Source organism: Melanerpes formicivorus, unplaced genomic scaffold (genome assembly GCF_026170545.1).
Source record: "Melanerpes formicivorus ecotype bairdi unplaced genomic scaffold, bMelFor1.0.p_v2 SCAF_11, whole genome shotgun sequence".
Lineage (NCBI taxonomy): Eukaryota > Metazoa > Chordata > Aves > Piciformes > Picidae > Melanerpes > Melanerpes formicivorus.
In genome coordinates, this window is record NW_027142363.1 from 18,528,236 (window position 1) to 18,547,013 (window position 18,778).

An 18,778-nucleotide genomic window follows, 5' to 3' on the forward strand; every position below is an offset into this window, starting at 1 on the left:
CGCGGCCATGGAAGAGGTGACCTGTCCAAACCATCAGGCTGGCCAAGGTCTGCATGAACCCAGGTAGGTCTGCTAGACTGCCGAAGTTTTTGAACCAGTATCATCTTTTTTCACATGTAAAGCCGGGCCCGTGAGCCCCTCCCGCCTGCGAGGGGTCCTGGCGCCGCGCCTCGCCCGCGCGCAGCCTCACAAACCCCCAACCAGGGCTCTCCAGCGGAGCGGCCTCTGCGAGCTCGGCCCCGCCAGGTGCGGACAGTCCCACCGGCAAGAATCTCCCCGGCAGGAGGGCTCACCGAGCGGACAGCCCTGACAGGGCCTCGGGTCCATCTCTGGGTGCGCGACTGGCTACGGCTCGCCGCCGCTGCCACTACCGCCCTGCGCCCGGTAGCCGCCTCCTTGGGCGGCGCCGCAGCCGCGCTCTGCGCATGCGCGCCGCCTGGCGGCACGCAGGGACGCGCATCGGTCGGCCCCAGCCCATGGGAGCGAGTGCCGGCCGGCGGCGCAGGCGCACCACGTGCAGGAGCGCCTCTGTTGGCCGGGAAAGGGGCGGGCGGCTGGAGGTGGCAGGCGGGGCGGCGGGTGAAGGAGACTTGAGGACGGGGGCCTACGCCAGGCACTGCCGCCCCTCCCCGCTCCATGCGCAAGATGTTGCTGGCCGTGCTTTCTCGGGTGCTGCAGGGCCCGGCCGGCGCCACTGCCGCCGCGGCAGGCAGGACGGTGAGTGCGGTCCTTCCCTGCCTCTCCGGAGGGCGGGCGGCCACGGGCCTCGAGGGGCGCGGAGGGGCAGCGCGGGGCTGGCGCTCGCCCCTGCGTCGGCAGTGGGCCGCGGCTGGCGGGGGCGGCCTGCGCCCTCGCTCCCCCAGCGCAGCAGCAGCAGGGCCTGGCCCTCCTGGGAGCCGGGCACGGCCGGCAGCCTGCGGAGCTCGGCCCGGTCGTACGCCACGGCTGCCGCGGAGAGATCCACGGGCTCGGCGTTTTGGAATAGCGTCCCCGTCACGGCAGCAGTGCTTCCAGAGGCGAAATAAAATAATAAGTGGGAGGGTTTCCCCCCCCACTTAGTGTAAAATGCTGCGGGAAGGTAAAATGGTTGCTAGTTGCAAAGCCACTCTCCGTGACATGTGAAAAGTCCTGGTAGTCAGTTGATGTCCCTGGAGGCTGGAAGGAAGGAAACATTACAGCCATCTTTAAAAAGGGTAAAAAAAAGGGGGCCCTGGGGATGACTGAGCTGTCAGCCTCACCTCTGTGCCTGGACAGAGCATGGAACAAATCCTCCTAGAAGCTCTGCTGAAGCACATGGAGGATGTGGAGGTGATTCAAGACAGCCAGCATGGCTTCCCCAAGGGCAAGTCCTGCTTGGCCAAGCTGGTGGCTTTCTACAATGGCATCACTACATCAGTGGACAAGGAAAGAGCAAAGTAAAGTTCACATGGGTGCCCACATCTTTCTAAGCTGGAGAGATATGGGTTGATGGGTGGACTGTCCAATGGATAAGGAATTGGTTAGATGATTGCATGCAACTTGGAGTGATAGGGCAGTGGTTTGAAATTGGAGCAGGGCAGATTTAGGTTGGACATCAGGAAGAAGTTCTTTACATTGAGAGTGGTGAAATACTGGAACAGGCTGCCCAGGGATGTGGTTGAGATCCTGTCCCTGGAGGCATTCAGGGTCAGACTGGATGTGTCCCTGGGCAGCCTGCTCTAGTTGGAGGTGTCCCTGCTGATTGCAGGGGGGTTGGACAAGATGACCTTTGAGGGTCCCTTCCAGCCCACTGCAGTCTGTGACTGTGCAGGAGCTGACTTTGTAAATGCTTTTTATGCCTGCCCAGAGTGACAGTGAAGCAGACAGCATGGTTGCTGCTCAGGCATGAGATCCCTGTTGGGCTTATTTTCTTCATGAAGTTAAAATCTGGGACAGATGTACCTGTGGCTACCTGTGTGTGTTGTCAGGGGAGGGCAGAGCATTCCAGCCGTGGGGCTGGGTGGATCGTGGGCCACTTGGCAGCCAGCAGCTGTGGCTGACCTGCCCAGAGACTCTTGTCAGCTCTGTGGGCAGTGATCTCTTTGCTGTGTATGGCTTTGGTACATACAAAGTGTTCTGATTAATGTCTGAAATCTATTTTTTTTTCTAGGCCCTTTGCTTTGCTTTATTTTACTGACATTTATTTTGACTGTCAGCACAGGTCAGATCCTGAACAGGGTGTAAACATTCTTCTCATTCCATGTCAAATTCAGCCATCTGACTTTCTGAGCTGCCTCACCTTGATTTGCTCAGCCTGCAGCCTGCAGCCTCTTTTCATCTCATCCTGAAGTTTTTGCAAGTTTTGTTATGCTTTTGTTGTGTTACTTGTTGTGTTCTATCTTTTCTGTGTGAGCTTTCTTACGTTTCCATTCTCTTTACTCCGTTATAATGGCTGTGAGGAAAAATTAACTCTGCTAGAAAGGGAAAAAAAGGCAAGATGCAGGTCAGTCTTAGAGGATGCTTGTTGCTGATGGGAAGTCAGATGAATTTTTGCCACTGAGAGTAAATAAATCAGTAACTGCATCTCTGTTCTGAAGCAGCTCACTTTACCTAAGCATCCATTTCTTGTGGGAAAAGCAGGTAGGTACTGGATTCCTGAGAATGACATGAGAGCACAACATCTTCCTCTGTGTGTTGGAGCTGGGTATCTAAAAGTATTTTGTAGCTAACAAGTAAAATATCTACATTAAAATGTTCAAATACAAGTGCCTAAAATTACTCTCTTTACTCCAGGTACTTGGCCTGCTCCTGAAGTACTGCATTGTCCTCTCGTTCAACACTAAGTCTGCTATGAATATCTAAATACTGATTCATTTTTGTTTTGATCCTGGTGATGCCCAAATATATAAATACAAATATATAAATATTTGCCTTGAATTATTCCCATGCACTCCTAAAGCACCCAAAGCATAGTAGTTTCAATCCACAAAGCAGTATTGTATATATCTTCTGGGTAGCCTGCAGAGCACAGAGGTGGATTTCCATGAGGCAGTGCTTACCTGTAAGGAAGCCACCTCTAGTGATGTTCTAATTAGCTAATCATTTGTTGACTTCTCCTCTTTTTTTATTGTAGTCACTTACTCTTTTTTTTTCCCCTTGTTTTCTTTTTTTTCCCCCCTTCCAAATGCTGCTAACCTAGGGAGCTGTTAGTGAGGTAAGGCCTGAATCAGTCCTGTCAAGGTTTGGTTTTGGTAAATGTATTGCCTATGTATCACAGCTTTTGTACAGACTCCTCACTGTCACTTCTCTGTTGCATCCAGGTTGGGTGAGGCCTTGAGCAGTTTAGTTTGAGAGGTTGGAGGAGATAACCTCTGAGGTCCCTTCCAACTTAAGCCATTCTGTGAGTCACAGCAGGGGGCTTGGAGCAGATGGCCTGCAGGGGTCCCTTCCAAATTCATCCATTCTGTGATTCTACGAATTCCAAGCTCTTGATTTACTTCCATCTCTGGAAGTAAAATAGCTTTTCCTCACTGGTGTTACTGCTGCATTGTGGTAAACAGTGTAGAGATGGTTTAAATGAAGGTTAATCTGATGATGGGGCAGGGGGGTATCCCGTAATTGCTAAATCACGTACGCAGCAGAGCAGGTAAACAAGATGGGTTGAGTTTTCCCTTGGTGGGTGTTTTGTTTTTTTGTTTCAAGCTTTATACCTATCAATCAGACTTTTCTTTTTTCTTGAGGCATTAACCTGGATATTCTCAAGAATTGGAGAGAATGAACCTTCAGCTAAATGTACCTGAATTCCATGGAAATTCAGGTGTAAGTTAATTAGCAATGGAATTTTGCCCCAGAAGACACAGATTCCTTAGGCTGTATGCATGGGCAGATGAGCATCATATCTGATCACAGGCTCACAGGATGTTAGGGGTTGGAAGGGACCTCTGGTGATCATCCAGTCCAACCCCCCTGCCAGAGCAGGAGCAGAGAATCCAGCACAGGTCACACAGGAACACATCCAGACAGAGCTGGAAAGGCTCCAGAGAAGGAGACTCCACAACCTCTCTGGGCAGCCTGCTCCAGGGCTCTGGGAGCCTCACAGGGAAGAAGTTCCTCCTCATGTTGAGCTGGAACCTCCTGTGCTGGAGTTTATATCCATTGCCCCTTGTCCTCTTCCAGGGTGCAGCTGAGCAGAGCCTGTCCCCTCCCTCTTGACCCCCCAGCCCTCAGATATTGATAGACATTGATTAGATCCCCCCTGTCTTCTCCTCTCCAGACTAAACAGCCCCAGGGCCCTCAGCCTGATGGTGATGCTGCAAGTTTCACTGATGCTGCAGTGAAACTTACAATCTTAGGTGTTCATTAGTTAATAGCTCTTACCTCTCTCCTGCCATGCCACCCTTTCTGCTGCTCTGTATTTCATGTATCCTCAGGCATGTCCCCTTTTATGTTTCTGTGTAAGTAGTGGCTGTGCTGTTAATCTGCTTAAGTGATGCTCTCTGCATTGTTATTGTCTTGCATTCCTCCAACTTCTCATCCTACTGAAAGGAAAGAGTGAGTAGTCCCTACTCCAGAAATTACCTGGAGGTTTCTTTAATTTTTCCAAAGAAATTCCTTGTTCAGCCAAGGCAAAATTCTGGTCAGTGCAGAGCCATCAAAATCTTTGTGCCAACCCCAGGCACAAATCCAGGTTGGGTGCAGAGTGGGTTGAGAGTAGCCTTGAAGAAAGAGACTTGGGGTTGTTGGTTGCTGAGAAGCTTCCCAGGAGCTAGCAGTGCCCTCATGCAGCCCAGCAGGCAGCTGTGTGCTGGGCTGCAGCCACAGGAGTGTGGGCAGCAGGGCAAGAGAGGGGATTCTGCCCCTTGGCTCTGCTGAGACCTCACCTCCAATCCTGCCTCCAGTTCTGGTGTCCCCAGGAAGAGAAGGACACAGAGCTGCTGGAGTGAGGCCAGAGGAGGCCACAAAGATGATCCAAGGGCTGGAACAGCTCTGGTGTGAGGACAAGCTGGGGGAGCTGGGGGTGTTCAGCCTGGAGAAAAGAATAGTCCAGGGGTACCTCAGAGTTGCCTTCTAATAGCTGAAGGGATCCTACAGGAAGGCTGCAGAGGGACTTTTCCTGAGGGTTTCTAGAGACAGGACAAAGGGGGAATGGTTTGAAGCTGAGGCAGAGCAGGGTTAGTCTGGAGCTGGGGAAGAAGTTCTTCAGTGTGAGGGTGGTGAGACTCTGGGATAGGCTGCCATGAAGGCTGTGGCTGCTTCCTCCCTGGGGGTATTCAGGGCCCGGATGGATGAGGCCTTGAGCAGCCAAATCTAGTTGAGAGGTGTCCCTGCCCATGGTGGGGAGGTTGGAGTAGATAATCCCTTCCAACCTAAGCTATTGTGTGATTTTATTTCAGATAAAGAAGGGTGTTACACCTTTAACAGTCTATCTTTTCCCCCCAACCCTAATATCAAACTCTGGGGTTTAAAGGATTTCTAGCACATATGTACAAACCAGAAGTTCTCTTAATATTTTAGGGATATACTGCTGGTGAGTTTAAGTCACAGATGATTTCAGTTTGGGACTTATGTTCATAATTGAGACTTCCCCTGCTTTTGCTTGGTACTTCTATCTGAGTAGTGCTCATGGTTTGGTTTTGTGTTTTGTTTTTCCCAAGGCCTCTCGAGTGCTGGTGGCATCGCGCAACTATGCAGACTTTGCAAGTGAAGCTACCTTTGAGATTAAGGTAAAGCAGCTCAATACTTAATATTGACATTCTATTTAAAGGCTTTTGGCATCTGGACTTGACCCCTCCTTATCTTTTCAGTTACAAAAATACTGGTTTGTATGTGGAAACAGCTTACAGAATCACAGAAACATTCCAGTTGGAAAAACCCTCGGGAACACCAAGTCCAATCACTGACTCTACAAGGATCACCCCTACACCGTAGCCCCAAGCACCACCTCCTAACCACCTTTGTACACATCCAGGGTTGGTGACTCCACCACCTCCCTGGGCAGCCTGTGTCAATGTCTGACCACTCTTGCTAGGAAAAATATTTTCCTAATGTCCAGTCTAACCCTACCCAGTCACAGCTTGAGGCCATTCCCTCTTGTTCTGTCACTACTTACCTGTGAGAAGAGACCAGCACTAACCTCGCTACAATTTCCTTTCAGATAGCTGTAGAGAGTAATGAGGTCTCCCCTCAGCCTCCTCTTTTCCAATCTAACCATCCCCAACTCCTTCAGTCACTCTCCATCAGATTTATTCTCCAGGCCCTTCACAGCTTCCTTGCCCTCCTCTGCACTGGCTCCAGCACCTCCACATCTCTCTGGTACTGAGGTGCCCCAAACTGGATACAGCAATTGGGGTGTGGCCTCACCAGAGCTGAGTCCCAGGGGACAATCCCCTCCCTGCTCCTGCTGGACACAGCATTTCTGACCCCAGCCAGGATGCTATTTGCTTTCTTGGCCCCCTGGGCACACTGCTGGCTCCTCTTCAACTGCTTGCCCATTAGCACCTCCAGGTCCCTTTCTGCCAGACAGCTTTCCAGCCACGCTGCCCCAAGCTTACAATCCTTAACAGTTACTTTGACCTGTGAATGCAGGTTTTGCTGGCTCTCTGTTTTGGAAGGTATTGCACTCCTGAACTGCTATTCATAACCAGGATGAATTGCTTGTTCAACTTTGCAGCAGTGTGACCTCCACCGCCTGGAGGAAGGTCCTGGTACCACAGCAGTGATGACTCGAGAGGAAGGGCTCCACTACTACAAGACAATGCAGACGATACGGCGCATGGAGCTGAAGTCTGACCAGCTCTACAAGCAGAAGATTATCCGTGGTTTCTGCCATTTATATGATGGTCAAGTAAGATCTGATTGTTTTCCCAAGAGGTTTTCATATTGCCTTACCTTATTGTAGGGATTTGAATAGAGTGGAATCACAGAATTAAGCAGGTTGGAAAATACCTCAGAGATCATCAAGTCCAATCTATTACCTAATACCTAACACTTCCTGACAACTAAACCATGGCTCCAAGTGCTACAGCCAATCCTTTTTTGAACACCTCCAGAGAATGGTGACTCCACCACCTCCCTGGGCAGCACATTCCAGTGGCCAATTAATCTTTCTGTGAATAGAGAGGAAATCTAGAACTGTGTATTTATGTACAGTGTCTGAAGCTGTTGCTGGATTGATGATTTAGTTCATTATTTCTTTAAAAGCAATCTCCTAGCACACAAGGGAATCCCTGAGATCTTGGGACAGCAATAGGAAGAAAGAGAATCATAGAACCTACCTGGTTGGGAGAGACCTCCAAGCTCATCCATTCCAGCCGTCAACCCATCACTGAAGGGTCAACACTAAACCGTGTCCCTAAACACCAGGTCCATATATTGCTGCAACACCTCCAGGGAAGGTGACTCCAGCACTGCCCTGGGCAGAACATTCCAATGGTAGAGAGCCCTTCCAGTGAAGAAGTAGGATCATGGGGCAGGTGAAGATGAGCTGAATGTAAAGAATGAGCAACTGCAGGATCTGAAATGCCTCACATTTGGAGGCCCCCAGTCTCCTCCTCAAGCTTCACTGATGGTTTTTGTTGCAGTATCTCATAGATTGTGTGCCCACTGGAAGCAACAGCTAGAAGGACCTTCATGTACTCAGTGCAGCTTTGCTGCCTGTCCATTCCCCTGCCACTTTTGAGTTGCTGTTGTTCAAATCTTTAATTTGGGAGAGTAATGTAGAAAAAGTCCTCAGGTTTTTGCAGTTTCCCCTGCTGCCTGCTTTTGTTAGTCACAGTCAGGTAGGAATTTAGAGCCCAAAGCTCTGATAGCTCCAGGCCTGCCACCCCTTGGGATTTAGGGCTGTGTCCTTTGTGTGCACTTCTGTTTTCTGCTGCTATGTGGTGTATGAAGCATCCTGGCTGGCCCTTGCCACGCTGCTGGCTGGCAGCTTTGTGCTTTTCTTCATTGCCAAACTTCCTTTTCCTTTGTAACAGGAGGCTTGCTGTGTGGGGCTGGAAGCTGCCATAAAGCCTACAGACCATGTGATAACAGCTTACAGAGCTCATGGCTTCACCTATGCACGAGGAGTGCCTGTGAAGGAAATCCTTGCTGAACTCACAGGTCTGTGCTAATTTAGAGGAGGATTTGCTTGCTACTGTACTTGGCTCAGAGTTTTTAAATTCAAATTAAAAATGCTGTTGGTGTAGAAGGCACACTGAGGCTTCAGAAGCAGTTTAGTGACAGCAGAATAAATCAGTTCTATAATTCACAGCTTCACAGATTGCATTGGGTTGGAAGAGACCCTCTAAGGTCATCTTGTCCTAGCTGCCTGCAGGCAGCAGGGACACCTCCGACTAAATCAGGCTGCTCAGGGACACATCCAGTCTGATCTTGAATGTCTTCAGGATCAGGATTGGAATCACATCCCTGGGCAGCTTGTTCCCTCTGGGGAGAGGCTGCTGTGTCTTATCTAATGACAATGAGATGGGCTTAGTGTTACTGACTTCAGGAACTGAATGAGATGTTCCCATTTGTACAGTATTTTTCCTCTGGAAAGCAGTAAAATGAATTGCTTGTTACTCATGTTTCAGGTCGAAAAGGAGGATGTGTGAAGGGAAAAGGAGGATCCATGCATATGTATACCAAAAACTTCTATGGTGGCAATGGCATTGTTGGTGCTCAGGTATGGGCATGACTTCTGCTTTAAAGCAGGTGTTGAATGTGGCTCACGTCCTCTGCCAGTCTTTCCTTTTGTGGTGTGAGCTGTATGCAGATACCATTGCTCTGTGGCTGTGATGAAGAGCAGGTTTAGGTAGGATGTTAGGAACAACTTCTGCACCATGAGAGTGCTGGAACACTGGAGCAGCCTAGTGAGGCAGTTGAGGCCCCATCCCAGGAGATCTTCAAGCTCTGAGCAACCTGATCTAGTGGAAATTGTCCCTGCTGACTGCAAGGAGGTTGGACTGAATGACCTTAGGAGGTCCCTTTCAACCCAAACCATTCTATGTCTTCATTCTTGTTTGCTCAGTTGCCACACAGCCAAATCAGATGGAAGATTTAGTTAATGTTTACATTTGGGAACTGCTGGAAATGGGTTGGCAATGACTTGTTTGCTGGGCAGACCTCTGCCAGTGTCACATCTCTTTGCAGCTGACAAGTTCATAGAACTATAGAATTGTTATGGTTGGAAGGGACCTCAAGGATCATCCAGTTTCAACCCCTCTGCAATGGACAGGGACACCTCACACTACCTCAGGTTGCTCACAGCCACATCCAGCTTGGCCTTAAAAGCTTCCAGGCATGAGGCTTCCACCACCTCCCTGGGCAACCTGTGCCAGTCTCTCACCACCCTCATGGGGAAGAACTTCTTCCTAACATCCAATCTGAATCTACCCATTTCTATTTCTTTTCCATTCCCCCCAGTCCTATCACTCCCTGACACCCTATGAAGTCCCTCCCCAGCTTTCTTGTAGCCCTCTTCAGATGCTGGAAGGCCACAATTGGATCTCCTCGGAATCTTCTCCTCTCCAGATTGAACATCCCCAACTCTCTCAGTCTGTCCTCACAGCAGAGCAGCCCCAGCCCTCTGCTCATCCTTGTCCTTCTCTGGACACCTTCCAGCATGTCTATATCCTTCTTGTAACAGTTCTTTGTCTCCAACTCATGTAAACGTTGTTGTAAAATTGTGCTTTGTCTTGCTCTCTGATAGGTTCCACTGGGTGCTGGGATTGCACTGGCCTGTAAATACTTTGGTAAAAATGAAGTCTGTCTGACCTTATACGGGGATGGTGCAGCCAATCAGGTAAAGGAGCTTTGTCTGCTGGGTCTCTGAGCAGGGCTGTGCCTGTGGGTAATCACTTTGCCTTCTGGGAGCTGTGTGAGCTCTGCCTTGCCACACAGGAGTTGGAAAGTACCTTTAACTCTGTTGCTGCAGTACCTGCAAGCCTGGTAATGCCTGGCTGGGAACTTAGGCTGATGTATCCAGCAGGTCTAGGGAGGTTCTCTACCCCCTCTGCTATGTGGGAGGAAGGTGCAGCAGAACTGCCACTTTGGACTTCTGAAGGGCAGACTTCAACTTGTTTAGGAGACTGCTCAAGAGCAGTCCTGAAGGGCAAAGGAGTCCAGGAAAGCTGCACACTTTTCAAGAAGGAAGTCTTAAAGGCCCAGGAACAGGTTGGCCTCGTGCTGTAAGAGGAGCTGTTGGCAAAGAACAGCAACCTGGCTGAACAAGGAGCTTTGGCTGAGGCTCAGAGGAAAAAGGAGAGCTGACCCAGCAGGTCTAGGGAGGTTCTTCTCTCCCCTCTGCTCTGCCCTGCTGAGATCATGCCTGGAATATTGTGTTCAGTTTTGGGCTTCCCAGTTCAAGAGAGACAGAGACCTGCTGGAAAGAGCCCAAGAGAGGGATATGAGGAAGATTGTGGGACTGAAACACCTCTCCTGTGAAGACACACTGAGACCCCTGGGGCTGTTTAGTCTGCAGAAGGCTGAGAGGGGATCTAATCAATGTCTATAAATATCTGAGGGGTGAGTGTCAAGATGAAGGTGCCAGGCACTAGTGGTGCCCACTGATAGGACAAGGAACAAGAGGTACAAGCTGGAACACAGGAGGTTCCACCTCTTTATTGTGAGGGTACTGGAGCAGACTGCCCAGAGAGGTTGTGGAGCCTCCATCTCTGGAGGCAGGGGGGTTGGACTGGCTGAGAAGACTGGGGGGAACCTTGTAGCTCCTTTCAAATACCTGAAGAGATCCTGCAGGACAGCTGCAGAGGAACTTTTCCTGAGGGTTTAGAGACAGGACAAGGGGGAATGGTTTGAAGCTGAGGCAGAGCAGGGTTAGACTGGAGCTGAGGAAGAAGTTCTTGAGTAGGAGCGTGGTGAGGCTCTGGAATAGGCTGCTAGAAGAGGGGAGATTTAGCCTGGAGATTAGGAAGAAACTTCACAGTGAGGGTGGTGAGACACTGGAACAGGCTGTCCAGGGAGGTTGTGGACCACATTCAGTGTTAAAGTATCTCTAGCTAGACTTGTACAACTGAAGTGCTTTCTGCAGAGCCTAATGGCTGAAGGCTGAGCTCCCTGTCCAGATCTACTCCTCTCTTTTACTTTCAGGGCCAGATATTTGAGACATACAACATGGCTGCCTTGTGGAAGCTGCCCTGCATCTTCATCTGTGAGAACAATCGGTATGGAATGGGAACGTCAGTTGAAAGGGCAGCAGCCAGCACTGACTACTACAAAAGAGGAGACTTCATCCCAGGCCTCAGGGTGAGGGCAGTCACAGCTGCTTTTTTTCTGAGGGTATATGGAAGTGAGGGTATGTTTGTGCACACACCTGCACAATACAGCATGGATGGGTTCATTTGCAAGTGTCTCCACAGCTCCCTGAAAGGAGGCTGGAGTGAGGCTGGGGTTGGTCTCTTCTCCCAAGTACCCAGTGACAGGATGAGAGGCAGTGAGGTGGAGCTGTGCCATAGGAGGGTTAGGTTGCACATGAGGAAAAACTTCTTTCCTGAGAGAGTGGTGAGGGGTTGGAGCAGGCTGCCCAGGGAGGTTTTGGAGTCACCATGCCTGGAGGTGTTCAAAAAGCTGTAGATGTGGTGCTTCAGGATATGGTTTAGTGGCCATGGGCGTTGGGTTAGGGTTGGACTCGATGATCTTAAAGGCTTTTTCCAGCTTTAATGATTCTATGAAATATAAATTTTTTTATATATAGGAAAACTTAAAACTGAATTCCTGTTGCATTTCAGGAAGTATGGAGATTGGAAGTATGGTGTTTGGTATTGTTTTGCCTCAGCAATGTTGTTTCTGTTCCTCAGGTGGATGGTATGGACATTCTCTGCGTTCGAGAAGCAACCAAGTTTGCAGCTGAGTACTGCAGATCTGGAAAAGTAAGTCTGCAGTCCTCATTCCTTTCCATAAGAGACATTCTTAGCCAGATCATTGCAGCATAAAATGTTCCTCATCTACACCATTTCCTCCAGTCACTGCTGAAACTTCCATTTCATCTTTATTTCCCTTCTTTCTCTGCACTATTGAATCTGTAAAGCAATTCAGTTTGTCTCTGATTTAGTTAGAATTTATTAACATGCAAGTGGTAGTAACCAAGCATAAAGGAAAGTGTGCATCTGACTACTCATAATTTTCCACATTTCTACCCTTGCTAAATTATGTTCTGAAAAATGTTCTGTCAGACAGTTGGTAAGACTGACGGACAGGATGGGTGCCATCCAGAGGGACCTAGGCAGACTGGAGAGGTTGCCTGAGGAGAACCTCATGAGGTTCAATATAGCAAAGTGCAAGGTCCTGCAGCTAGGTCAGGGCAATCCTAGATACCAATCCAGGCTGGGGGATGATGACATTGAGAGCAGCCCTGCAGAAAAGGACTTGGGGGTGCTGGAAGCTGGACACGGGCAGACAGTGTGAGCTTGCAGCCCAGAAGGTCAATGGCATTTAGGCTGCATCAAAAGCAGTGGCCAGCAGGTCAAGAGAGGTGATTCTGCCAGGACCGAAAAATGGATGCTCAAGGTGGTATCACCTTTTTATTATCTTTTAAGTTATTCTTAATAAATACTAATAATGACCAATGATGCTATTATTAAAAATGAATATTCATTATCTCTTAGGGCCCTATTCTGATGGAGTTACAGACATATCGTTACCATGGCCACAGTATGAGTGACCCTGGAATAAGGTAATGAGACATCCTTTCTTGGCATGCACTGAAAACCTTTAGGTATTTCATGTTCAAGATCATGAAGGTCTGGCTTGGGGTCTAAAGGCCTGAAACTCTGCTTCAGTGCCTAAATCCACTGTGAGGTGCTTCTCTAGGTGATATTGTCATTGCTGTGAGCAGCTTGATCCCTCATCTCATTGGTAATCTATGGCCATGTCACGTACCTGTTTTGCTTGCAGCGTTAAGAGATTGACTTTGTGCTTGGTCTAAAACTAAATTAACCTTCTCTGCTTTCTATTGATAAAGGCCTGCTGAAAGCAGAATTCATGGTGTGTTCTAATGAAGCTTGGACTGAAAAGCAGCAGCAGCTTTCCCACAGTTTTAGGGTATTTCAAATCCTGTAAGATAAAATTCTACACAAATGTGAAGGTGTCAAAGAGCTGGGAATTGTGCCAGATGACACAGCTGAATTGATCTGCATGAAGTAGATCCCAGTGTATCCCGCTGATTCCTTGAAAACTTAGAGTCAATGGGAAGCACCACAGAATCATAGAATTACTGTCCTATAGCCCTCCTTCAGGGTGATGGGAAAGAAGAAATCCAGTCCCTGATCACTGTCCCAGGCTGGGATTGCTCTCCTTTCCCTGCTCAAGTCAAGGCACTTCAGCGTGGTTGCTTCTTACAGATCTAAGAAGTGGTTTAGAAGTAGCTGGATGTTAAGAAGAAGTTCTTCACAGAATGAGAGATTGGCCTTTGGAACATGCTGCCCAGGGAGGTGGTGGAGTCACAGTCCCTGGAAGTGTTTAAAAGACTGGATGAGGCACTTAGTTCCATGGCTTGGTTGACTGGATGGTGTTGGATGATTGGTTGGACTCAATGATCTCAAAGGTCTCTTTCAACCTGATTAATTCTGTGGTTCTGTGCTACCTCCTCACTGCTGAACACTGCTGTGTGTCTCACTGAATGCCTGACAGCTCTTTGGTCGCACTGCTTCCACAAGTGAGCTGTGTCCAGACCCTCACCCCTGTTGAGGGATGCCACTGAAGATGTCTTTGCTTGTTTTGCTCCTAGCTATCGTACTAGAGAAGAAATCCAAGAAGTGAGAAGCAAAAGTGATCCTATTACCTTGCTGAAGGACAGGATGGTCAACAATAACCTTGCTAGCGTGGAAGAATTAAAGGTACAGCTTTCAGGTGCTATTTAAGCATTCCCACACTTAATGATGTCTGAAAAGCACATCCTGGGGTAGTGGGCAGCACTTGCTCCTTGAAGGTCTTTAAAGTTTCACATCATTTAGTTTTGTTGCAGAGCAGCTAAGGTTGCAGTCTGCTGGAAAAGCATTTTGGGTGGCGAATGTAGCTCAGCAGTGCAAGGCTCTGTGGCTGTCAGTGTTTCCAAGGCAGTTCCTCTCATCTGCTAACACCTGGAAATCAAAATTACCCAGGATGCCTCAACTAGGCAGGGGCGGGGAGGGAGTTGAGTCTGTGAAAGGGCGTGAGCAGTAGTAAAACATCCTTGTGGAGAAGCCAAGAACCCTCTAATGAATGAAAGTAATTTCAGCAGCTCTCTTTAAAGAAAACACAGACACTGACATATTGTTTGGTAGAATCAGAATACAAAGTGTGGAGGCTCCATGGGGTCCTGTTCCTCTGGTACTGTCCAAAAGGGACAAGTACTGCAGCTGAGTGGGGAGGGAGTTCTCCCAGGTTTTAAATTGATGTTTATATCCTTAACAATACTTCAGACTAACAGTCATAAAATGGCTTGTATTGGAAGGGACCTCCAAAGGTCATCCAGTCCAACCTGCTTGTAGTCATCAGGGACATCTGCCACTGGATCAGGTTGCTCAGATGTTTAATAGCTGCAGGGATGGGGCCTCACCTATCTCCCTAGGCAAACTGTTGCAGTGTTCCTAACATCCAGTCTCAATCTGTTCTTCTCTCATTTCAAACCATTGCCCCTTGTCCTGTCCCTGCAAGCCTTTGCAAACATTCCCTTTGCAGCCTTCTTGTCCATCTTGCCCCTTCAGGTACTAGAAGGCTGCTTTTAGGTCTCCCCAATTCAAAATGCTGCCTTTTCTGAGTTGCCTTCTAACCAGCATCCATTCTGTGTTTAGGAAATTGATGTGGCAGTAAGGAAGGAGATTGAGGAAGCTGCTCAGTTTGCTACTACTGACCCAGAGCCACCACTGGAAGAATTGGGTCACCACATCTACTACAACGAGCCACCCTTTGAGGTGCGTGGCCCCAACCAGTGGATCAGGTACAAGTCTGTCAGCTAAAGGCCTTTTTCTTGGCATAACTTATTCACAGGAATATATGAATGCAGTTACAGGAACTACACTGACTCAAATCCAACCTTTAAGCCTATTTAAAAGCTCTTTCAAAGGGGAAAAATGTGTAGGGAGATCCATCTCAGTGTGGACTTCCTTAAACACCTTGAATGTTATTTCAGAAGGAGCTAAACTAAGAAAAAGCTGCAATTTATTATTTAAATTGCTCTCTTCTTTACTTTTCTGACTTGTCTTGGGGTTGCTCAATGTGTTCTGTACAGTGTAAACACAAATAAACTTTGTCAACATTTCTCTAGTGCTCCACTTGCCTTGTGCCTTGATCATGGAATAGTTCTGCTTGGAAAAGACCTCCCAAGGTCAAGTCCAACCTGCCATGGCCCCGTGTTTCTTGAACACCTCCAGGGAGGGGGACTCCACCTGTTCCAATGGATTAGTTTAAGGTCATGAATTAGTTTAAAGTTAGAATATTTAAGGGGTGAAAAAAAAAATGGTCAACACCACACTGCCCAGGCTCCAGTTTTGCAGGAAAAAAGAACCTTACCTACCTGGAGATCTCAAAGAAGTAGGAGCACAGTCTGAAGCAACAGGAGTGACAGTGAGGGGGGATTACAGGAGTGCTGGAGGTAAGACATGAGCCCAGTGCTTTATTCTTCACAGTGGGGAATCTGTGGGACATTGTTTTTGTGTTTTGAAAAGGTTAGAAACAGGAATCTAAACAAATGAAGGACTTGAGAAATAGGTCAGGCTTGGTTCAGCTGTCAGAGAAACCTTGATGAGTCCTCAGCTATGAGTAAGGCTGACAGAAGAGCCTGGCAAACACTGCCACAGAGCATGGGAAATAAGGTTTTGGTTTTCAGGCATGATGAGCTGCACAATGACCCCAAAACCCAGGATGCCCTTTAGCTGCTATCTTCTTGCTGTGGATAAGTTGTTAGTAAATAAAAACATGACACCAGGCTTTCCCTAGGAGTTGTTGAGAGTACCTTTAATACAAAAAGTTATATACATTGATGTGTGACAGAGGGGACAGATGCTCTAGGATTATTTTTCTCCTCCCCCCTCAAAACAGCAGCCAGCAGAAGTGTAAACACAGTTTAAGCTCACAGTTTGCAGAGTGCTAAAGCCAGGTCTGCAGAGGAGGGTCTTGTGGTAAGCTAATGCTTTGTTTTTGCATCACTAAGCATTTGGCTTCTGCATCACTCTGTCATAAATCATTGAAATGCGGTGACACTGACTCACTCCAAAACTGTCACTGCTCACTCTTTGTGACACTGATGGGCAAAGGAGCCAGGGGTTTGTGCAAAGCCAGCAAGGCCTCTGTACATCCAGATATATACAGCTAACAGTTAAGGGCTAGGAATGTATCTTTTGGCTGGGTTATTCCCATGTCACATTCTCCCTCTCCGAAGCATTAACCTGCTGCAGTGGGGTCTTACCCAATGTTTGCCTGTGGTTCAGTATTGCATTCCAAATTCTGCAGAGAAGACCACCCCTGTGTGAAGAAGAATGAAGAACAGTGAGGGGGAACTCCCTCATCTTCCTTACTTTTTGCTCACATTAAAGTAAAACCCAGACACGCCAGGGATATGCCAGTCATGACTGTACACAGAAAGCACTGCACTGCCTTAAGGCTCATAGAGTCATAGAATGGTTGGGGTTGGAAGGGACCTTGAAGATCATCTAGTTCCAACCACCTTGCCATGAGTGGGGACACCTCCCACCAGCCCAGGTTGCTCAAGGCTTCATCCAGCCTGACCTTGAACACCTCCAGGGAGGGGACAGCCACAGCCTTCCTGGGCAACCTGTTCCACTATCTCACCACCCTCACTCCAAAGAATTTCTTCCAGTCTAAATATGCCCTACTCAAGTTTCAATCCATTCCCTCTCAGCCTATCACTACAAGCCCTTGACAGAAGTCCTTTCCTGCTTTTCTCGTAGCCAGCTTCAGGTACTGGAAGGCTGCTCTAAGGCCTTCCTCGTGCCTTCCCTCTCCATGCTAAACAGCCCCAACTCTCTCAGCCTGTCCCCACAGGGGAGGTTCTGCAGCCCTCTGATCATCTTTGCAGCCTCCTCTGGACCCCCCTTCTAGCAGCTCCAGGTCCCTCTTCTGCTGGGAGCCTCAGAAGTGGAAGCAGTGCTGCAGGTGGGGTCTGAGCAGAGGGGCAGAATCCCCTCCCTGTGCTGCTGCTCTCCCTGCTCTGGATGCAGCTCAGCACACAGCTGCCTGCTGGGCTGCCAAGGACCACTGCTGCCTCCTGGGAAGTTTGTCACCAACTGACACCCCTAAGGCCTTCTCCTCCAGGCTGCTCTTAAGCCATTCCTCACCTGGCCAGGATTTGTGCTTAGGATTGCCCTGACCCAGGTGTAGGACCTTGCACTTGGCCTTGTTGAGCTTCGTAAGGTAAAACCTTGGAGTGAAGCTCAAGGGTGACATCAAAGCAGTTGCTACTGACCTGGCACTGCCCTCTTTGGAACACCCTAGCTTCTAAAAAAAAAAAGGTGTTTTTACAATGCAGTTTAATTAATGAAGCTGCTACAAATTAACCAAGAAGTGCTTCCTTACCGCAGCTGAAGACACCGCAGATCATCTTTAGTGATATCATTCAGGACAGCACTCAGGGTGTAATCTTCTTCAGCAAACTAAAAGGTAAATTTAGTCCTACATTAACATTTATTTTTATTTTTCATTATGACTGCAATGCCCTTTTTTGCTAAAAAGTGATTTTTTGGGGGGGGTTTAATTATTTAAGGTGGGGTATTTTTTTACCCTCTTAATGGTCTCCAAGTCTGCTCCCTGTTGTTTCAGCCAATTCATGAGCTCAGGGTCTGCAGTGCCTCTGAAAGTTGCTGCAGGCCATTGGGAGTCTACCAGAAATCAAAATGTAGAAGTTAAAATAGGCCCCAAAACCAGGGCACAAAGTGGTGGTTCTCAGGCTGCTGAAGCTTAAACCAGACAATCCTTCAGCCTTTAAACACAATCCACTATGTTTGTCTGCAACTGGCAGTGTGCAGGAGCAGGACCTCCTCATACCTTTGGGGTTAAGTTTCAAGCGCAGCAGGTGCAACTCCTGAGTTTTTTGCTCCAGAGATTGGTGTAGCAGGGCCTGATACTCTTTCTCCTTATGAATGAGGTTTTCCAGGAGCCTGTGAGCACATGAGAGAGATCAAACACAACCAGACTGAGGCTAAGGCTGGCTGATTAAAAAAAAACAACATTAAGCATTTTGAATGGCTACCAAAGGACAGAGACACTTGAGAGATCCTGTCTTTGATAGCTTAGAGATTGCAGTTTGATTGTATGAGACTCAGCTCAGTGGTGGCACTTTAAGGCTTTCATCTTTGCAGAGTTTAGCTAATAGCTTGCAAAGTCTGTTCCTGATGTCCTGCAGCCTCCCTGGGCAGAGTGGCTGCCTTTATGCTGTGATTTACTGCTGAGCAGTGTAACACTGGTGGTGTACCTGGGACTTTCTGCTCACAGATTGACATCCCATCCATAAAGATGAGCAGGAGCTTCAGCTGTTAACACACTGCCAGCAGCCTACAACTACTGTAACCCATGAGAAACAGCACAGGCTCTGCTCAGCTCTGTTTGTGCCTCTCCTTGCAGGAACAGCTTTAAGGGCACTACCATTTGGGCAAGTGGCATCCAGGAAGCAGAAAGGAAACTGGGCAATTTGCACAAACCCAATTACTGAACAGTAGAATGCCAACATGACATTCTGCAATTAAAAAATTAATTACAGGGGAACAAAAAGTCATTCTGAAACTGTTAGCTCATGCCAGCAGTGCTGCCAGCACATTCTGGATCCACTTGTGTTCTGCTTTATCAAGGGGCAGTCTCAGAAGGTGAGTGGTATCTGTGCTATGTCAAAACGAGT

The 18,778-nt window shown here is 48.3% G+C and overlaps 2 protein-coding genes across 4 annotated transcripts in view; one reads left to right on the forward strand and one right to left on the reverse strand.

Moving 5' to 3' along the window:
• Positions 1-532: 532 nt before the first annotated feature.
• On the forward strand, positions 533-15,191 carry PDHA1 (pyruvate dehydrogenase E1 subunit alpha 1). 2 transcript variants are annotated; one of them, XM_068144744.1, is made up of 12 exons: positions 533-717; positions 3,158-3,172; positions 5,613-5,681; positions 6,629-6,802; positions 7,932-8,058; positions 8,529-8,620; positions 9,647-9,739; positions 11,044-11,199; positions 11,751-11,822; positions 12,558-12,625; positions 13,679-13,787; positions 14,724-15,191. In XM_068144744.1, the coding sequence occupies exons 1-12, from the start codon at positions 637-639 to the stop codon at positions 14,886-14,888; spliced, it is 1,221 nt and encodes a 406-aa protein (XP_068000845.1). In that variant the 5' UTR covers positions 533-636; the 3' UTR covers positions 14,889-15,191. The 2 variants fall into 2 exon arrangements, with proteins under 2 accessions (XP_068000845.1, XP_068000846.1); XM_068144745.1 differs by lacking the exon at positions 3,158-3,172 and having other exon boundaries at positions 534-717.
• A 677-nt stretch (positions 15,192-15,868) lies between these two features.
• MAP3K15 (mitogen-activated protein kinase kinase kinase 15) overlaps positions 15,869-18,778 on the reverse strand; it is a 70,561-nt gene continuing 67,651 nt past the window's right edge. For both annotated transcript variants that reach the window (XM_068144747.1, XM_068144746.1), the window contains 4 exons: positions 17,932-18,044; positions 17,668-17,765; positions 17,464-17,540; positions 15,869-16,392 (listed from right to left, as the gene is read on the reverse strand). In XM_068144747.1, coding sequence (XP_068000848.1) covers positions 16,278-16,392; positions 17,464-17,540; positions 17,668-17,765; positions 17,932-18,044 — 403 coding nt within the window. In that variant the 3' untranslated portion in view covers positions 15,869-16,277. The remainder of the gene's footprint in view (positions 16,393-17,463; positions 17,541-17,667; positions 17,766-17,931; positions 18,045-18,778) is intronic.